The sequence below is a fragment of the Leucopleurus acutus genome (genome assembly GCF_964270905.1).
Source record: "Leucopleurus acutus genome assembly, chromosome: 2".
NCBI classification, from domain to species: Eukaryota; Metazoa; Chordata; class Mammalia; order Artiodactyla; family Delphinidae; genus Leucopleurus; species Leucopleurus acutus.
In genome coordinates this window covers 111,484,751-111,503,637 of record NC_139143.1, presented here as the reverse complement: position 1 = coordinate 111,503,637, position 18,887 = coordinate 111,484,751, and the positions used below count along the sequence as shown (strand labels likewise).

Here is an 18,887-nt window from a genome sequence, read left to right as displayed (position 1 = left end):
TATGTGGTATGACTTTCTTAGTGTTTTGGTTAGGCTTTATCTTTTTTCTAATAGTTTGTCTTATTTTAATACTTTGTCCATTTTTTTTTTTTTGATTAGGAAAGTAAGTATAAGACAGCATGTTCCAGTAAACAAAGAATAGTATATAAACTTATAGGCAAGTCCGTTCTATATAAAGTAAACTACAGCAGAGCTGTGATCTGTAGTTTTCTCAGGAGCTAGCAGGAAAAACAAAACAGGTGTCACTGATACCTATTTACACTAAATAAATTATTTTCATACAGACAACATTAAGTAAAATAGATTAGCATTAAAAAGAATTATAATAATATTAGAAATTGGATAGTTGCCTCTTATATGTAAGGTTCTCTAAGTTTACAGTGTCATCATATAATGAAGAAGTTTGAAATTTAAGAGCTTCTTATCATAAGCAAAGGCTATTTGGCCCCTAAGCCTTTCATGATGCTGCTGAATATTCCACTGCTGTATAATTAGAAAAAACCAAGTCAGGATTCTTCTTCACTGTTTCTTAGGAGTTTAAAATTACTTTCTTCTGGGTTGATATTTATTAGAAAGATTGTTTGCTTTAAAGGGATGGGTTTATTTTCCTTCATTTTAAAAAGTTATTACATAAGCAACAGTAAGAAATCTTTTGAAGAAGATTTACTTACAATTCACTCTAATACTAATACTCTCTAATACTTTTCACTTTTCTATTTGCCTGAGTGTTTTTCATATTAATGAAATGTGGGATTTTTTTTCACTTTATTTTGTAAAATTTATTTGTCACTGTCCTTTAAATTATGATTTTTTTTTTTTTTTTTGGCCATGCCATGTGGCTTGCAGGATCTCAGTTCCCCAGCCAGGGATTGAACCTGGGCCACTAGGCCACCAGTGAACTCCCTAAACTGTGATTTTAAATGGTTGCATCTTTTTTTTTTTTTTTTTTTGCGGTACGCGGGCCTCTGACTGTTGTGGCCTCTCCCATTGCGGAGCACAGGCTCCGGATGTGCAGGCTTAGCGGCCATGGCTCATGGGCCAAGCTGCTCCACGGCATGTGGGATCCTCCTGGACCGGGGCACGAACCCGCGTCCCTGACATTGGCAGGCAGACCCTCAATCACTGTGCACCAGGGAAGCCCTAAATGGTTGCATCTTTTAAAATCAGATTTATATATCATCATTTAGTAAACCTTCCCCTTACTTTAGGAACAGGTAACAAATATTATGAAATATATATGAAATTATGCTGTATTATTTATAGAATTTTAAAATGATTTGGCACTTTTTAGTATTTGGATTTCTTGGACAAAGGGCATTTTTTTTCCTTCTTAATAGGTTCTCCCAGATAACTCTAAAGGTTTCATTTAAAGCAATTTGGGGGATCAGCATATTCAAGTCCTAAATATTTGGAGTGAATAAGTGCAATTTCTTAGTTGGTATTGTTTTCCTGTATGTTTTTTGGAGCGTGAATATTCAAGAGTACTTGCTGGGATATTATTTTACAAACAATGGCAATGATAGCAACAATAATGTACTAAATAGCACCTAACATTTATACAGTGTTTTCATGGTTATGGTTTATTATCAATAAGAGAAAAAGATATATCAAATGGAGTGTGAAGAAATCCATGGCTTCCTATATTTTCTCCCTTGTTCTGGGAGAAGTCACGCAGAATAAGCTCCTTTTTGTAGCAGTGAAATGCGGCAACATTTATGCAGTACTTCTGCCCAGGGAAGCCTGCTTATGACTCAAAGTTCAAGGTTTTTTATTGGGGGCTGGTCACATAAGAACAGCCATAAGTATCAGAATTCCAAACTCCTAGAAGGAAAGCATGATTTGGTGCCCTAGCCAGGGAAAACAGTCTCATCACTTAAGGAATATTTCAAAAGCCACATTCCCAGACATCATCCAAGAACCAACCCTATTAACAGGCCCTTCTAACATACCTCCCCATCAGAAAAATGAGCCCTGCCCTTCCACATAATAAATTATAGCTGTGAATACAATTGTCCCATATGACAAGTGAGGGTAATTATCTAATAAGGTAGACAACATTGACATTTTATTGCTTTTTATTTGAAATATGTCATTATAATGAGAAATGTGTATATTTGTTAGGTATATTGTTTACAGAAAGAGCTGAAGATTAAAAATCACAGTCTTCAAGAGACTACTGAGCAAAATGTTATTCTGCAGCATACTCTTCAACAACAGCAGCAAATGTTACAACAAGAGACATTTAGAAATGGAGAGCTAGAAGACATTCAAACTAAACTTGAAAAACAGGTATATATTATTGGGCAAAATGGTTTTATGAAATAGAAATTTTTTTAAATTGATAATAGATTTTTTTGCTAGTTATGTAAATTGCTGTTTAACCTCAAAGATACCATATTATAAGAAATATTCTAAATTAACATTGTAAAATGTATAAAGTTTTATTCCAATGTAATGTGATCGTGTAATACCGTGGGCACATTTTTTGTCACTCCATCCAACTTAGTTATAATTTAGTCTTCTTTATTCAGTTTTTCCTTTTTGGACCTGAATATAATACCTATCTGAATCATTATAGCTTTCAATTTCTTCATTTTGGATCAGGAGATGTGTGATAATCCCTAAAGAAATGCCAAGCAATGCACTAAAAGAAAAATCCCAAAGGAAACTACTCATTTTAAAAAATAAGTTATTACTCCAAAGAAAGAATCCTAGGAAATTTTATTCTAGAATCGAATCTTTTCTCTTTCATTCATTACCAAATTCATCTGAATTATTCTGACAGATATTTCACATTTTTTGTTTTGTTTTCCTCTCATCACACTTTACAGAAAAGTATAAATTAGAAAATGATAGTTCCCAGTAACCTCACTACACCTCACTTTTTGTCATTTGTATGACTTTTTAATCTATGTATTCTAACTTCATCCTCAGCCTCTCCAGTGGAACTAAAGAATCTCTTCTCTGCACATTCAAATATATCAGGCAGGTATTCTGTATTTTCTTTTTTAGAGACATCTGTCCTGTGGCTCTCCATCCCTTTTGTTTAAGTCTAGACCTACTGTTTGCTATGCCTGTTGTACAGCTTCATCCTGAGGCATTTCTTCATCTCATCTGTTATTTGATTCCCACTTTCTAAATCCCTTGTCAGTGACTCCAGTTTTTGTAAGATTGATTATAATTCTTGTTCTTTCTGAAATTGTTTTCATTTCTATAACGGTCTTACGGTTTTCTTCTGAGTTTTTTTTTCCTTAAGTCTATCAATTCCTTTGTATTTTTCATTTGGTTATTTTATTTCTTCATGATCTTTGTTTTAGGAGATTTTTATGTCTTGTTTAATTTATTTGAGGGTCTAAAAAGTTTATATCTAAAAATTCCTTCAGTATTTGGAATAAATTTTCCAGCATATATTTTTTCTACTTTTTATTCATGTTCCACTATGCACAGGTTCCGTGTTGGATTTATTCAAATTGTTATCTTTAGATTCTTTCTGCTTATGAGTGTGCCATTTAATCAAACACAGAATGGGTAGATTTTCCATAGTTCCCTTTCCTTTTTACCTGCGTACTATTTTAATTTTATATTTGGAACTTAAGTTGGGGGTGCGGATATTAATGACTTATAATCTCTACTTAGTTCTTCAATGAGAGGTTTTAGAAGAGCAGGGAGGATATCAAAGTCATTAGCCAGATATTAACTTTGAGATCACAGTCATGTAAATGTTCATTGAAAATATGAAGTGGGACTTCCCTGGTGGCACAGTGGTTAAGAATCCACCTGCCAATGCAGGGGACATGGCTTCGATCCCTGGTATGGGAAGATCCCACATTCCACAGAGCAACTAAGTCCGTGCGCCACAACTACCAATCCTGTGCTCTAGAGCCCACAAGCCACAACTGCTGATGCCTATGTGCCCTAGAACCTGCGCGCCGCAACAAGGAGCCCACGTGCCGCAACTACTGAAGCTTGCGTGCTCTAGGGCCCACTGCTGCAACTACTGAGCCCACATGCTGCAACTACTGAAGGCTGCACGCCTAGAGCCCGTGCTCTGCAACAAGAGAAGCCACTTCAATGAGAAGCCCGTGCACCGCAATGAAGAGTAGCCCCCGCTCGCTGCCATTAGAGAAAGCCTGCGGGCAGCAACGAAGACCCAATGCAGCCAAAAAAAAAAATTGAAAAAAAAAAAATGAAGTGGCTGAGGTTAACTAGGGAGAGAACATAGAATGAGGGGTGAGATGCCTGACTTTGACAGAGCTCTGAAGGATACAGTACCTGGAAGCCAAAGTAAGTATTTCATGACTTAAAGGATGATAATTGGTGTCATGGGCTGCTGCAATCAGTGTCAAGTAAATTGAAAGTTGAAAAATGTCCATTGGAATTAGCTGCATGGAAGCCATTGGTGACACAGTGTAGTTTCTGTACAGTGTCTAGATTGCTATGGGTTGAGGAATGAATGAGAAAGTGAGAAAAATGATACAACAAGCATAGAAAAAATCTGAGAAGTTGGGCTATAAAGAGGAGGAAAGAAATGGTGGTAGTCGGAAGGAGGTAGAGGTGTGGAGGAAAGTTTTTTATGATAGGAAGGTCTTGAACATGTTTAAATGCTAATATAAAGAAACCAGAAGAAAGAGAGATTGAAGATATAGCAGAGAGTAGAGGTAGTAGTATGAGGTTCCTTAAAAAGTGGATTGGAGTTGAATCCAGAACGCCTATGAAGCAGTTTGACTTACATAGGAGGAAGAATACCTCCTGCAATGTAGTAAAACAGGAGGAATGAATAGGAGCAAATGCAAGTTGTAACGTTTGAGGGCAGATGGGAATTCTAGGAATTGGTATGAGCCAATTTGTGAAGGAGAGAAACATAGTTTGACAAGAGAAGAAAGAGCATTTCAGATGAGGATGATGAAAAGAGGAACATTTACCATTATTCTGTACAATTCTTTTAAGTCCTATTTTAGTGTTATGATGTGGTCACTTCTATAAGTATGTGTGTGAATGAAATATCTTTCTTATTAAAAATTGTTTTGCTTTCATATTTTCAAAACGTTTTTCGGTCTATACTTTGATTTTTGTAATAACATCTTGAAACTGATAGGCTAGGCTACAAATTTATATAAATATTTTTCTTCTGAAAAATGTTGAACTGTGTTTGAATTTAAAATACTTAACTGAAAATTGCTTTACAAGGTATCAAAACTTGAACAAGAGCTTCAGAAACAAAGGGAAAGTTCAGCTGAAAAGTTGAGAAAAATGGAGGAAAAATGTGAAGCAGCCACATATGAAGCAGATTTAAAAAGGCGAAAAGTTATTGAACTTACTGGTACTGCCAGGTAAAATGAATATGTTAGTTTATATTTGTCTTCCTGCTTTAACATCAGTCATATTTGAGTTTCACTATCAGATAATGTTCAGTGAAGTGTTTGCTTGAGGAATTAATTTCTCTACGGTGTGTGTTCCTATAGCATTGTTTGCACCTCCCTCATATCCCTCATGCCTTTTAGTATTATAAGTTAATATCCTTTTCTCTCCTACTATATTGTAGTTCCTTAAGGCCAAGATAATGTATGGTTTAATTTAAGGGTCCTCCCACAACAATCAGCATAGTTCCTTGTACCTCATAGGCACTCAGCAACTGTTTTATTAACTTGAATTGTGAAAGTGTCAGGCAAAGATGTACTCATATAGAGGAATTTTTCATGGATTCTAATTGTTTATGGGAGGGAGTAAATTAATAGAAGAAAACAGTGGTCTCAACATTGACTGAACATTAAAATCACCCAAGGAGCTTTAAAAAGTACTGATGTCTAGGTCCTACCTCTAAAGATCCTGATTTAATGTGGCTGGGCTGTGCTAAGAAATCAATAGTTATTTGGTCAAGAAAGGGAATTATGAGCTGAAAGTTATACCTAGCTTCCCCAGACCTCTTATACTTTGTCGACAAGAGTTGACATAATTAATAATAAACTCTTAATTAGCCCACCATTCTACCAACAGGAATAAGAGTTAACTTATGCATTTAAACTTAAACCACAACATCCTCAGACTCCCTCCCCGCCTCTGACAGGAATAAAGGTAGGGCCTTTGTGCTTTGAGTAGCAACTTGCTTACCCAGATATCCTCAACTCTGTCAGTGGGGTCAAGAAGATATCCTATGTTTAAGACTAAGACCACAGTTCTTCAGACCTTCTTTCTGCCATTGATATTTGTCTATCCACTAACACAGCCTCACCACCAGTGTGTACCTTAATTCCACAAAAACTAATCAACATTGTAACTTTATCTTTGCTTGTGCCAGATTCCCCAGAAGCATCAGATTTCCAGGCGTTAGATTTACCCTCATCTCTCTTACTAAGTCCCAAAAACCTCCTCATGTATTTTCTTTCCTTTTCCCACCGCATCTGAACTTGTGAAAGATTTCCACTTTATCCTCTGGAATTTACAGTCCATCCTGAAAGACATTCCCTATATTCTCTATCTCTTCTTTTCTCTTGCTGTAACAGAAATGTGACTGTCCCCTGAGGACATTGCTTCTTCCCCTGCAGCTCTCTAAAGTAAAAACTTTTCCCCATAGTTCTTGTACCACAGGATTGAGATGGGAAATAGTATGACATACACCATGAACCTCATGTCATCAGATCATATCATCCCTCGTTGTTGCTGACACCTACAGGCCACCTGACTTACATAGCTCTTTCCAACACTACTCCTGTCTTTATTCTTGGGGATTTCAATATACATCTATCTAGCTGATCCTCAGCCACTCACTCACATTATTTATCCTAGATCTTATCGTTTCTAATATCTCCATTATTTCAACATAATCTGAATACTATGCATCTACCTCTATATTATTACCTCATTCCCTTTAATATCCCCAATTCAACAATTCTTTGATGTAACTAGGACCTCTGATCTATCAGTTCTACCACTGTCTCATTCCCTAATGCCCTTTCTCCTCTCTTTACCTAGCTTAAATTCTAATTAATCATTAAAATCACTGATTTACATAAACCCACAACTCCTTTACCTCTCTCTTACTTTGTGTACACAGAACTAAAAATCCAACTCAGACTAATTCATGCTTGCATCTTTACAGAGGCTGGAGAAAAATATAACGACACTGTCCAGTCTTACTTTATACCCATAACTTCAAAACCTTAGGCATTTTCTTAATGCTGTCTGTCTGGCAATCATAATGTTACTTACTCTTGTAGAGGACTCTTTTACACCTTTGCCTTTTCTTTCAAAACTCTAACAACCCCTCCCCAATCCTTGCTCTCACTGATGATCTTGCTTTTGTTTCACTAAGAAAATTGAAATAACTGCTTCTTTCTTTTCTTACTCCCACCCTTTGACTTCTAGACAAAAACTCTTCTTAATTATAGCTAATAGGCACATTCAGTGGGTAAAATAAGTTCTAATTACTAGTAGGAAGCTTATGAACTAGATGAATAAACTTCATAAAAAAGATATATCTAGTTCCAAGATCTTCTCTTCATGAAGCAGGGTTTTTCTCTGTTCCAACTATTGCTTCTTTCACTTCTGAAACTATAATTTATAAAACTGTTTTTCTCTCCCAAAAGGGTTTAGAGTTAAAATATATCTGTTATATATCTCTGTGGATCTGTTTTAAAATTAAAATATCTCAGGGATTTTCCTGGTGGTCCAGTGGTTAAGACCTCGCCTTCCAGTGCAGGGAGTGCGGGTTCATCCCTTGTCACGGAGCTAAGATCCCACATGCCTCGCTGCCAAAAAGCCAAAACATAAAACAGAAGCAATATTGTAACAAATTCAATAAAGACTTTAAAAATGGTCCACATCAAAAACAACAATCTTAAAAAAAAAATTAAAATATCTCCAAATAGAAAGAAAACAAATACATTGAGCACCTTTTGTGTGCCAGGTAGTGTACTAGGTAAATACATCATATAGTTGTGTTTAGTGGCATGTAATTGGTACAGAATTACAATCTATTAGTTGGAGCATTTTTAACAATATAATAGGTGATTTAAGATTCTGACTAGACATTTTTTTTATACAGCAGGTTTTTAATTAGTTATCCATTTTATACATATTAGTATATATATGTCATATATAGTATATATATGTCAGTCCCAATCCCAATCTCCCAATCCATCCCACGATGACTAGACATCTTGCTTCTATTTGTCTTTATATAACTTGCAGACTTTGCTCAGTCAGAGATAAGTTAGTTGATTTTTAAGTTTCCAAATTATTATTTATTTTATTTTTTGTTTTTAATTAGGCAAGTAAAACTTGAGATGGATCACTACAAAGAAGAACTGTATAAAATGGAAAAAGAAATAAAGCACCTAAAACGAGATGGAGAAAATAAAGCAATGCATCTCTCTCAGTTAGACATGATATTAGAACAGACAAAGACAGAACTAGATAAGAAAACAAACGCTGGTAAGCAACAGGTTAGCTCAGCTTAGCTGCCTGCATTTGTATATTTAAAGAAATGGAATAAAGTGAGAATTTGAGATGACGGGGAAGGGACAATCAGTGGTATTTTGCCTCTTATAGATGAATAAAATTGGATATTCTTAATTATAATTGCTTACAAATTTCTGAATAACAAGTAGTTTATATATATAATTCTAAAATTATTCTCTGCTTTTAACAGTGAAGGAGTTAGAAAAGTTACAGCACCACACTGAAACTGAACTAACAGAAGCCTTGCAGAAACGGGAAGTACTAGAGACTGAACTACAAAATGCTCATGGAGAATTAAAGAGTACTTTAAGACAACTCCAGGAATTGAGAGATGTTCTACAGAAGGCTCAGTTATCATTAGAGGAAAAATACACTACTATAACAGATCTCACAGCTGAACTTAGGTGAGTTAAATACTAAAAAATGATATCACAGTTACAGGTACTTCACTTTATTACCCTTAGTCCTTGGGTCATACTATAGAGTTTGTTGTTGAATTCTAGATGTCCAAACTTCTCAACTGCCTTTAGCTCACTGTGTCTCATCCTAGGCAGTTCATCCCATGCTCCATCTCACTAATATAGCTGTTGCTGTTGGCTAATACTTCCATCCTTGTTCTTTGGACCATTTTACATTGGCCCTCTCCTGTATCCCACAGTGATAAAAAATGGTTGGACCAGCATACAGCACTGATTAATAGAAAAATAATATTAACAATAACAATGTTGTTCTTTGTGTTAAGCCCTAATTTTGTGCCAGGACTATGGCAGGGACTTCATATATGATCTCAATCATTTCTTTACAACAAACCTATGAGTTGCTTATTATCACCTTTTTATGCTTGAGAAAACTGAGGCTTGAGAAAATTAAGTAAAATGCCCAAAGTCAGATAGTAGGGTCCAGAGAGGGGAGTGAAACACAGTCTGTCCAACTCTAAAGTCTGGTTTCTTAGATTAGCATCAATAGCATAAAATGCTGTTCCAGTACACATCTGTGGTGAGTAGGGGTGGAGAGCCAGACTGGAGCCAAAGTGTAGGAAATGGATTCTGAAAAGGAAAACAGACCAGGATGTGAAATGTGTAATGAAAGAACAGGATAGAGAGAAGCAAGGTGACCCAGAATCTTCGATATTGTAACCTTTGGTTCAGAGCAGGACCCCTTCTCTTTTCTACCCACAAATTCATTCTTGGTAAATTTCACATAGCTTTAAATACTATGTGTCAGAGACTTCCAAACCCATATCTCTAGAAAGACCTCTTCTCCAAACTCCAGACTCATATCTAATGACCTACTTGTTATCTCCACTGACGTATTTTAAAGAGGCATCTTAAACGTGGCTAAAACAATTCATTTTTTTTACTCATAACCCTGCCCTTCCTCCATCTCATTATTATGGAGTTGCTTAAACCAGAAATCTATAAGATTATTTTTATCTCTTTCCCTCCCTTTTTTCATCCAGTCTATTAGCAAGTCATGTCAACTTTATTTCTAAAACATATTCTGAAGTCTATTGATTTCTTATTTTTTCTACTACCACCTTAGCACAAGCCATCATCATCTCTCACCTGGTCTGTTGCTGTGGCTTCCCACCTGGTCTACCAGCTTAAATTCTTGACCTTCCCCACAATTCATTCTCCACAGAATTGATTTAAGTTTATGATTCAAAACATAAATCAGATCATATTGCTTCCCTACTTAATCTTCTAATGGCTTCCCAAAAGATTCAGAATAATAACCAAGCTCCTTGGGAAATGTAAATCAAAACCACAATGAGATACCACTTCAGTCCGACTAAGATGGCCATAATAAAAACAAACCAAAAAAATCCAAGCAGAAGGGCTTCCCTGGTGGCGCAGTGGTTGAGAGTCCGCCTGTCCGTGCCCTGGTCCGGGAAGATCCCACATGCCACGGAGCGGCTGGGCCCATGAGCCATGGCCGCTAAGCCTGCGCGTCCAGGGCCTGTGCTCTGCAACGGTAGAGGCCACAACAGTGAGAGGCCCGTATACCACACACACACAAAAAAATCCAAGCAGAAAATAACAAATGGTAAACTAAAAAGGTTACAGCCTCTGTGGAAAACAGTGTGGCAGTTCCTCAATAATTTAAACATACATTAACCATATAACTCAGTAATTCCACTCCTAGGTAAGTACCCAAAAGAATTGAAAACAGGTGTTCAAACAAAACTTTTGCACAAATGTTCTTAGTACGGCTATTCCCAATAACCAGTAAGTGGAAACGACCCAGCTGTACACTGATAGTTGTAAATGGATAAACACAGTATGGTGTATCCATACAAGGAATATTAATCAGCCGTGAAAAGGAATAGAGTACTGAAACATGCTACAACATGGATGAACCTTGAAAATATTATGCTAAATAAAAGAAACCACATATATGTTGCATAATTCCATTTATATGAAATATCCAGAATTAGCAAATCCATAGAGATAGAAAGCAGATTAATTGTTGCTAGGGACTGGGGGAAGGGAGAATGGAAAAAACTGCTAATGGATATGGGGTTTCCATTCAGAATGATGAAAAAGTACTGGAAATAGTGGTAATGGTTACACAACATTGTGAATGTACTTAGTGTAACTGCATTGTACACTTTAAAGTGGTTAAAATGGTAGATCTTATGTTATATGTATTTTACCACAATCGAAAAAAAAAAATACAAGCTCCTTTTCCTGTAATACAAAGCCCAAGGTTCCTGCCTACTTCTCTGGCCTCATTTCATATTGTTCTGCTTGCTCCTGGCTTTTTTATTGTACTTAAAGTTTACCAAGTTTTTTCCCACCTTAGAACTTCTGTCATAGCTGTTTCTTCGGCCTGAAATAATGGTTGTGTGGCCAGCTTCTTCATACCCTTCACATTACCTCAAAGCGCCCTTCCCTGACCACCTATTCTAATATAGCCTCCCAGTCACGATCTCATCACTGTATTTAATGTTCTAACATAGCACTTTATATTATATTTTTCATGTTGAGTTGTTTATTATTTATAGTCCATCTCTTGACCTAGTAGAATGTAAGCTCTATGTAATGAACAACATCTATCCTGTTGCCTATTAATTCCACTGTACATAGAACCTTGACATATAAGAAACATCCAATAAATATTTGCTAAATGATTAAGGGAATGAATGGTTAAAAGAAGTAAAACAAAACTTAAAATTCTAGCTAGTAGCTGAATTTTGGAAGCGCAGCTATTCATATAGACAGCAATTAGAGCTATCTTTAGAATTCATTTCATATTACTTTTAGAACATAAGTTTAGCCTTGTATGAACTCTTCAGGCTTTTAGGAGAACAGTAAACATCTCATTAAAGAAGTTCAGAATCTGCTTTTTAAAGTCAGCACCTTTATTATATTGTTTCATATTTAAGATTGGAAAATCATATGAAGATTCAAGATCAACAACATTTTCATCCTTTGTGATATCAGAACTTAGAGTTTGAAATTAAAATTCTCTGATCAGAGGCTTCAGAGTGATATAAATATTAAAATTGTATCATTTTAAGCATTTTTATATATAAAATTATTCATAAGTTAGTGTTTTAAGAGGGCTAGAATTTATAAAAATACATTAAAAAATACATTTAAAATATTTCTATATTAGACTTCAATACTTCACTAAATGTAAGGTGTCATTTTGAGTAAAATTTGCATAAGAAATACAGTGGTCGTTTACTGAGCTTTGGATATCAGGGACATCAATCATGAGATAAATGCCTCGTTCAATTATAGTGAACTCACAGCTATTATATATAAAAGACTTGCAGGGGCTTCCCTGGTGGCGCAGTGGTTGGGAGTCCGCCTGCCAATGCAGGGGACGCGGGTTCGTGCCCCGGTCCGGGAGGATCCCACATGTGGAGCGGCTGGGCTGCTGGGCCTGCGCGTCCGGAGCCTGTGCTCCGCGATTGGAGAGGCCACAACTGTGAGAGGCCCGCATAACGCAAAAAAAAAAAAAAAAAAAAAAAAAGACTTGCAAACACTCCTTTGATCTATAGATGAAAAAGTATAGATATATTTTAAAAATTCTTATACTGATTCAATCTTATTCCCTGGTAGTGCTTTTAACATTTAGCTTAAATTGTCTCCAATAGTAGAATCTGAGAAAGCCAGAGATAAACCCACGCATATATGTCACCTTATCTTTGATAAAGGAGGCAAGAATATACAGTGGAGAAAAGACAGCCTCTTCAATAACTGGTGCTGGGAAAACTGGACAGGTACATGTAAAAGTATGAAATTAGAACACTCTCTAACACCATACACAAAAATAAACTCAAAATGGATTAAAGACCTAAATGGTAAGGCCAGACACTATCAAACTCTTAGAGGAAAACATAGGCAGAACACTCTATGACATAAATCACAGCAAGATCCTTTTTGACCCACCTCCTAGAGAAATGGAAATAAAAACAAAAATAGATAGGACCTAATGAAACTTAAAAGCTTTTGCACAGCAAAGGAAACCATAAACAAGACAAAGAGACAATGTTCAGAATGGGAGAAAATACTTGCAAATGAAGCAACTGACAAAAGATTAATCTCCAAAATTTACAAGCAGCTCATGCAGCTCAATATCAAAAAAACAACCCAATCCAAAAATGGGCAGAAGACCTAAATAGACATTTCTCCAAAGAAGATATACAGATTGCCAGCAAACACATGAAAGAATGCTCAACATCATTAATCATTAGAGAAATGCAAATCAAAACTACAATGAAATATCATCTCACATGGGTTCAGAATGGCCATCATCAAAAAATCTGTAAACAATAAATGCTGGAGAGGGGGTGGAAAAAAGGGAACCCTCTTGCACTGTTGGTGGGAATGTAAATTGATACAGCCACTATGGAGAAGAGTATGGAGGTTCCTTAAAAAACTGCAAATAGAACTACCATATGACCCAGCAATCCCACTCCTGGGCATATACCCTGAGAAAACCATCATTCAAAAAGAGTCATGTACCAAAATGTTCATTGCAGCTCTATTTACAATAGCCAGGACATGGAAGCAACCTAAGTGTCCATCAACACATGAATGGATAAAGAAGATGTGGCACATATATACAATGGAATATTACTCAGCCATAAAAAGAAACAAAATTGAGTTATTTGTAGTGAGGTGAATGGACCTGGAGTCTGTCATGCAGAGTGAAGTAAGTCAGAAAGAGAAAAACAAATACCGTATGCTAACACATATATATAGAATCTAAGGGGAAAAAAAGGTCATGAAGAACCTAGGGGCAAGACGGGAATAAAGACAGACATACTACAGAATGGACTTGAGGATATGGGGAGGGGGAAGGGTAAGCTGTGACAAAGTGAGAGAGTGGCATGGACATATATACACTACCAAATGTAAAATAGATAGCTAGTGGGAAGTAGCCGCATAGCACAGGGATATCAGCTCTGTGGTTTGTGACCACCTAGATGGGTGGGATAGGGAGGGTGGGAGGGAGGGAGACGCAAGAGTGAAGAGATATGGGAACATATGTATATGTATAACTGAGTCACTTTGTTATAAAGCAGAAGCTAACACACCATTGTAAAGCAATTATACTCCAATAAAGATGTTTTAAAAAAATTCCCATAAGAAATACAGTGGTCGTTTACTGAGCTTTGGATATCAGGGACATCAATCATGAGATAAATGCCTCGTTCAGTTATAGTGAACTCACAGCTATTATATATAAAAGACTTTCAAACACTCCTTTGATCTATAGATGAAAAAATATAGATATATTTTTAAAATTCTTATACTGATTCAATCTTATTCCCTGGTAGTGCTTTTAACATTTAGCTTAAATTGTCTCCAATAGTAGAATCTGAGTTAACTTTTGCCTTTTTAGAACACTCTGTTAAAGTAGTTGAATTGATATCAGTCATTTTCTTTATACATTATTCCTTTAATGTGAGCTCTCAATCTGAAATAGTTGAATATATCCTGTCACTTTTAACTTACAGGAAAGGTAACCCACTTGATTTAATTTTTTTGAAACTATAATATTCCTATTTATTTGCTTAGATCTTTTTCACTTTGTTAAATTGCAGGGAATGCAAGATGGAGATTGAAGACAAAAAGCAAGAACTCCTTGAAATGGATCAGGCACTTAAGGAGAGAAATTGGGAGCTAAAGCAAAGAGCAGCTCAAGTTGGTTTTCTTAACTATATATATATATATTTTTTAACTATATTTTAATGAAATTTTCTGTTAAAATACAATCGCACAAGGTTTCAGAGGTCCCCTCTTTTTGGCAAAATAGACATTTTTATAGCTTTTTTAAAAAAATTCATTTATTTTGGTGTGTTAGGTCTTTGTTGCTATGAGCGGGCTTTCTCTACTCTTCATTGCTGTGTGTGCGCTTCTCATTGAGGTGGCTTCTCGTTGCAGAGCACGGGCTCTAGGCATGTGGGCTTCAGTTGTGGTGCATGGGCTCAGTAGTTGTGGCTCGCGGGCTCTAGAGCGCAGGCTCAGTAGTTGTGGCTCGTGGGCTTAGTTGCTGCGCAGCATGTGGGATCTTCCTGGACCAGGGCTCGAACCCGTGTCCCCTGCATTGGCAGGCAGATTCTTAACCACTGTGCCACCAGGGAAGTCCCTTTATAGGTATTTCTTTTTTATGTGCATATAAATATTTTTAAAATTAGAAATATGTCGTCTCTCTTTATCTTGCTATTTTTATAGCAGGTGAATTTTCGGAAATGAAGTTTAGCTTAGTATCTGAACCTTTTGATCTCTTTTAATACTGTATATCAGAAGAAAATGGGATTAAAGGAGTTACTTGCTCAGCTAGTATTTATTAGAGGAACAAAAATATTCAGAAGGCATTATTTAGCAACATCTTTTTTAAAAGACTTTATTTTTTAGAGCAGTTTTAGGTTCACAGCAAAATTGAGCAGCAGGTAGAGAGATTTCCTGTAAACGCCCCACCCCCACAGATGCGCAGCCTTCCCCATTATCAACATTCCCTGCCAGAATGGTACATTTGTTAAAGCTGATGAACCTATTGATACATTGACACTTCATAATCACCCAAAGTCCATAGTTTACATTACAGTTTACTTTTGTGTTATACATTCTAGGAGTTTGGACAGCTATCCATCATTATGGTATCATTCAGAATATTTTCACTGCCCTAAAAATCCTCTGTGCCCCACCTATTCATCCCTCTCCCTCTTATCCCAACCCTGGCAACCACTGATTTTTTGCTGTCTTTGTAGTTTTGCCTTTTCCAGAATGTCATACAGTTGGAATCATATTGTATTGTAGCCTTTTCAGATTGGCTTCTTTCACTTAGTAATATGCATTTAAGTTTCCTCCGTGTCTTTTCAAAGCTTATTTCTTTTTAGCATGGAATAGTATTCCATTGCCTGGATATATTATGGTTTATTTATCCATTCACCTGTTGAAGGATATCTTGTATTGCCTTTGCTCCTTTGTCAAAGATCAGTCGACTATATCTACATGGGTTTGTTTCTGGTCTCTTCTGTTCCATTGATTTATTCACCTATTCTTTCATCAGTACCACACTGTCTTGATTACTGTACCTTTTTAGTAAGTCTTGAAGTTGAGTAATGTCAGTTTTCCAACTTTGTTCTCTTTCAAAATTGTGTTGGCTCTTCTGGGTTTTTTGCCTCTCCCTATAAACTTCAGAAGCAGTTTGTTGATATCCACAAAATAACTTGCTGGGATTTTGATTGGCATTGCCTTGAATCTATACATCAAGTTGGGAAGAACTGACATCTTGACAATATTAAGTCTTCCTATCCATGAACGTGAACTCTCTCTGCATTTATATAATTCTTTGATATCTTTCATTGGAGTTTTATAGTTTTCCATATATAGATCTTGAATATGTTTAGATTTATAACTATTTCATTTTGGAGAATGCTAGTATAAATGATAATTTTGTTTTTAACTTCAAATTTCTCTTGTTCATTGCTGGTACATGGGAAAGCAATTGATTTTTGTGTATTAACCTTGTATCCTGCAACCTGCTATAATCACTTATTAGTTCCAGGAATTTTTTTGTCAAATCCTTTGGATTTTCTACCTAAATCATCATGTCATCTGCAAACAAAGACAGTTTTATGTCTTCGTTCCCAACCTGTATACCTTTTATTTCCTTTTCTTGTCTTACTGCATTAGCTAGGATATCCTGTACAATGTTGAAAAGAAGTGGTACGATGGAATATCTTTGCCTTGTATCTGATCTTAATGGGAAAACTTTGAGTTTCTCACTGTTAAGTGTGATGTTAGCTGTTAGTTTTTTTTAGATATTCTTTATCAAGTTGAGGTAGTTACTCTCTATTCCTAGTTTACCAAGAGTTTTTATCATGAATAGATGTTGGATTTTGTCAAATGTTTTTTTCTGCATCTATTAATATGATCATGTGATTTTCTTCTTTAGCCTATTGATGTGATCAGTTACATTAATTAATTTTCAAATGTTGAAAAAGCCTTTCATACCTAGAAAAAATCCCGCTTGTTGTGGTGTATAGTTCTTTTTATACATCATTGGGTATGATTCAATAATATTTTATTGAGAATTTTTATATCTATGTCCATGAAAGATACTGGTCTGTAATTTTCTTTCTTTATAATGTCTCTGTCTGGTTTTGGTATCAGGGTAATGCTGGCCTCAGAGAATGAGTTAGTATTTCCTCTGCTTCTATCTGCTAAGTGAGAGTGTAGAGAATTAGTATAATTTCTTCCTTAAATGTCTGGTAGAATTCAGCAATGAATCCATCTGAGTCTGGTGCTTTCTGTTTTGGAAAGTTATTAATCATTGATTGAATTTCTTTAATAGATATAGGCTTATTCAGATTGTCTCTTCTTGTGTGAGTTTTGGCAGATTGTGCCTTTCGAGTAACTCGTCTATTTCATCTAGTTTTATTAAATTCATGGGCAGAGAGTTGTTTTTAATATTTCTCTATATCCTTTTAATGTCCTTGAGATTTGTAGTAATATCTCCTCTTTCATTTCTCATATTAGCAATTTATATCCTCTCTTTTTTTTTTTAAGTTAGTCTGGCTGCAGACTTATTTATATTATTGATCTTTTCGAAGAACCAGCTTTTGGCTTTGTTGATTCTCTATTGATTTCCCAATTTTAATTTCATTGAGTTCTGCTCTAATTTTTATTATTTTTTTCTTCTGCTTAGTTTGGATTTAATTTGCTCTTCTTTTTCTAGTTACCCAAGGTGGAAGCTTAGATGACTGATTTTAGGCCTTCTTGTTTTTTTTTTTCTTTTGCGGTATGCGGGCCTCTCACTGTTGTGGCCTCTCCCGTTGAGGAGCACAGGCTCCAGACGCGCAGGCTCAGCAGCCATGGCTCACGGGCCCAGCCGCTCCGTGGCATGTGGGATCTTCCCGGACCTGTGTCCCCTGCATCGGCAGGCGGACTCTCAACCACTGCACCACCAGGGAAGCCCCTTTCTTCTTTTCTAATATATGCATTCAATGCTTTAGATGTTCCTCCAAGCAGTGCTTTTGCTGCATCCCACAATTTTCATGTTGCATTGTTATTTAGCAGCTTTTTTTTTTCTTAAATTTTATTGATTTTGGGGGGCTGCATTTGGTCTTTATTGCTGTGCGTGGGCTTTCTCTAGTTGCGGTGAGCGGGAGCTACTCTTGGTTGCAGTGTGCGGGCTTCTTATTGCGGTTGCTTCTCTTTGTTGTGGAGCACGGGCTCTAGGTGCGCGGGCTTCAGTAGTTGCAGCATGTGGATTCAGTAGTTTTGGCACACGGGCTCTAGAGTGCAGGCTCAGTAGTTGTGGTGGACAGGCTTAGTTGCTCCGCGGCATGTGGGATCTTCCTGGACCAGGGATAGAACCCATGTCGCCTGTATTGGCAGGCGGATTCTTATTGTCTAAGCCTTCTCCTCCCAGATTGACTTTATTATTATTTATTTATTTATTTATTTATTTATTTATTTATTTTTGCGGTACGCGGGCCTCTCACTTTTGTGGCCTCTTCCGTTGCGGAGCACAGGCTCCAGACGCGCAGGCTCAGCGGCCATGGCTCACGGGCCTAGCCGCTCCGCAGCATGTGGGATCTTCCCAGACCGGAGCACGAACGAACCCGTGTCCCCTGCATCGGCAGGCGGAGTCTCAACCACTGTGCCACCACGGAAGCCCCGGCAGGCGGATTCTTAACCACTGCACCACCAGGGAAGCCCTAGCAGCTTTTATCAAGCATAAAATGAAGTTTGAATCATTTTATTTGTCACTTATGTGAACATAATCATATATCAGACTCAAGATCCAGTATTATTAAGCAATGATTATTTGTCTCATTCTTTTTTTTTTTTTTTTTTTGCGGTACGCGGGCCTCTCACTGTCGTGCCTTCTCTCGTTGCGGAGCACAGGCTCTGGACGTGCAGACTCAGCAGCCATGGCCCATGGGCCCAGCCGCTCCG

The 18,887-nt window shown here is 36.8% G+C and overlaps 1 protein-coding gene across 1 annotated transcript in view; it reads left to right on the top strand.

Annotated features, from left to right (window-relative positions):
* The window catches only part of CCDC18 (coiled-coil domain containing 18), a 119,652-nt gene that overhangs the window by 64,202 nt on the left and 36,563 nt on the right, over positions 1–18,887 (top strand). The window contains exons 19-23 of the mRNA XM_082861385.1: positions 2,122–2,289; positions 5,188–5,330; positions 8,267–8,430; positions 8,648–8,861; positions 14,522–14,621. Of these exons, the coding sequence (XP_082717511.1) occupies positions 2,122–2,289; positions 5,188–5,330; positions 8,267–8,430; positions 8,648–8,861; positions 14,522–14,621 (789 nt within the window). The remainder of the gene's footprint in view (positions 1–2,121; positions 2,290–5,187; positions 5,331–8,266; positions 8,431–8,647; positions 8,862–14,521; positions 14,622–18,887) is intronic.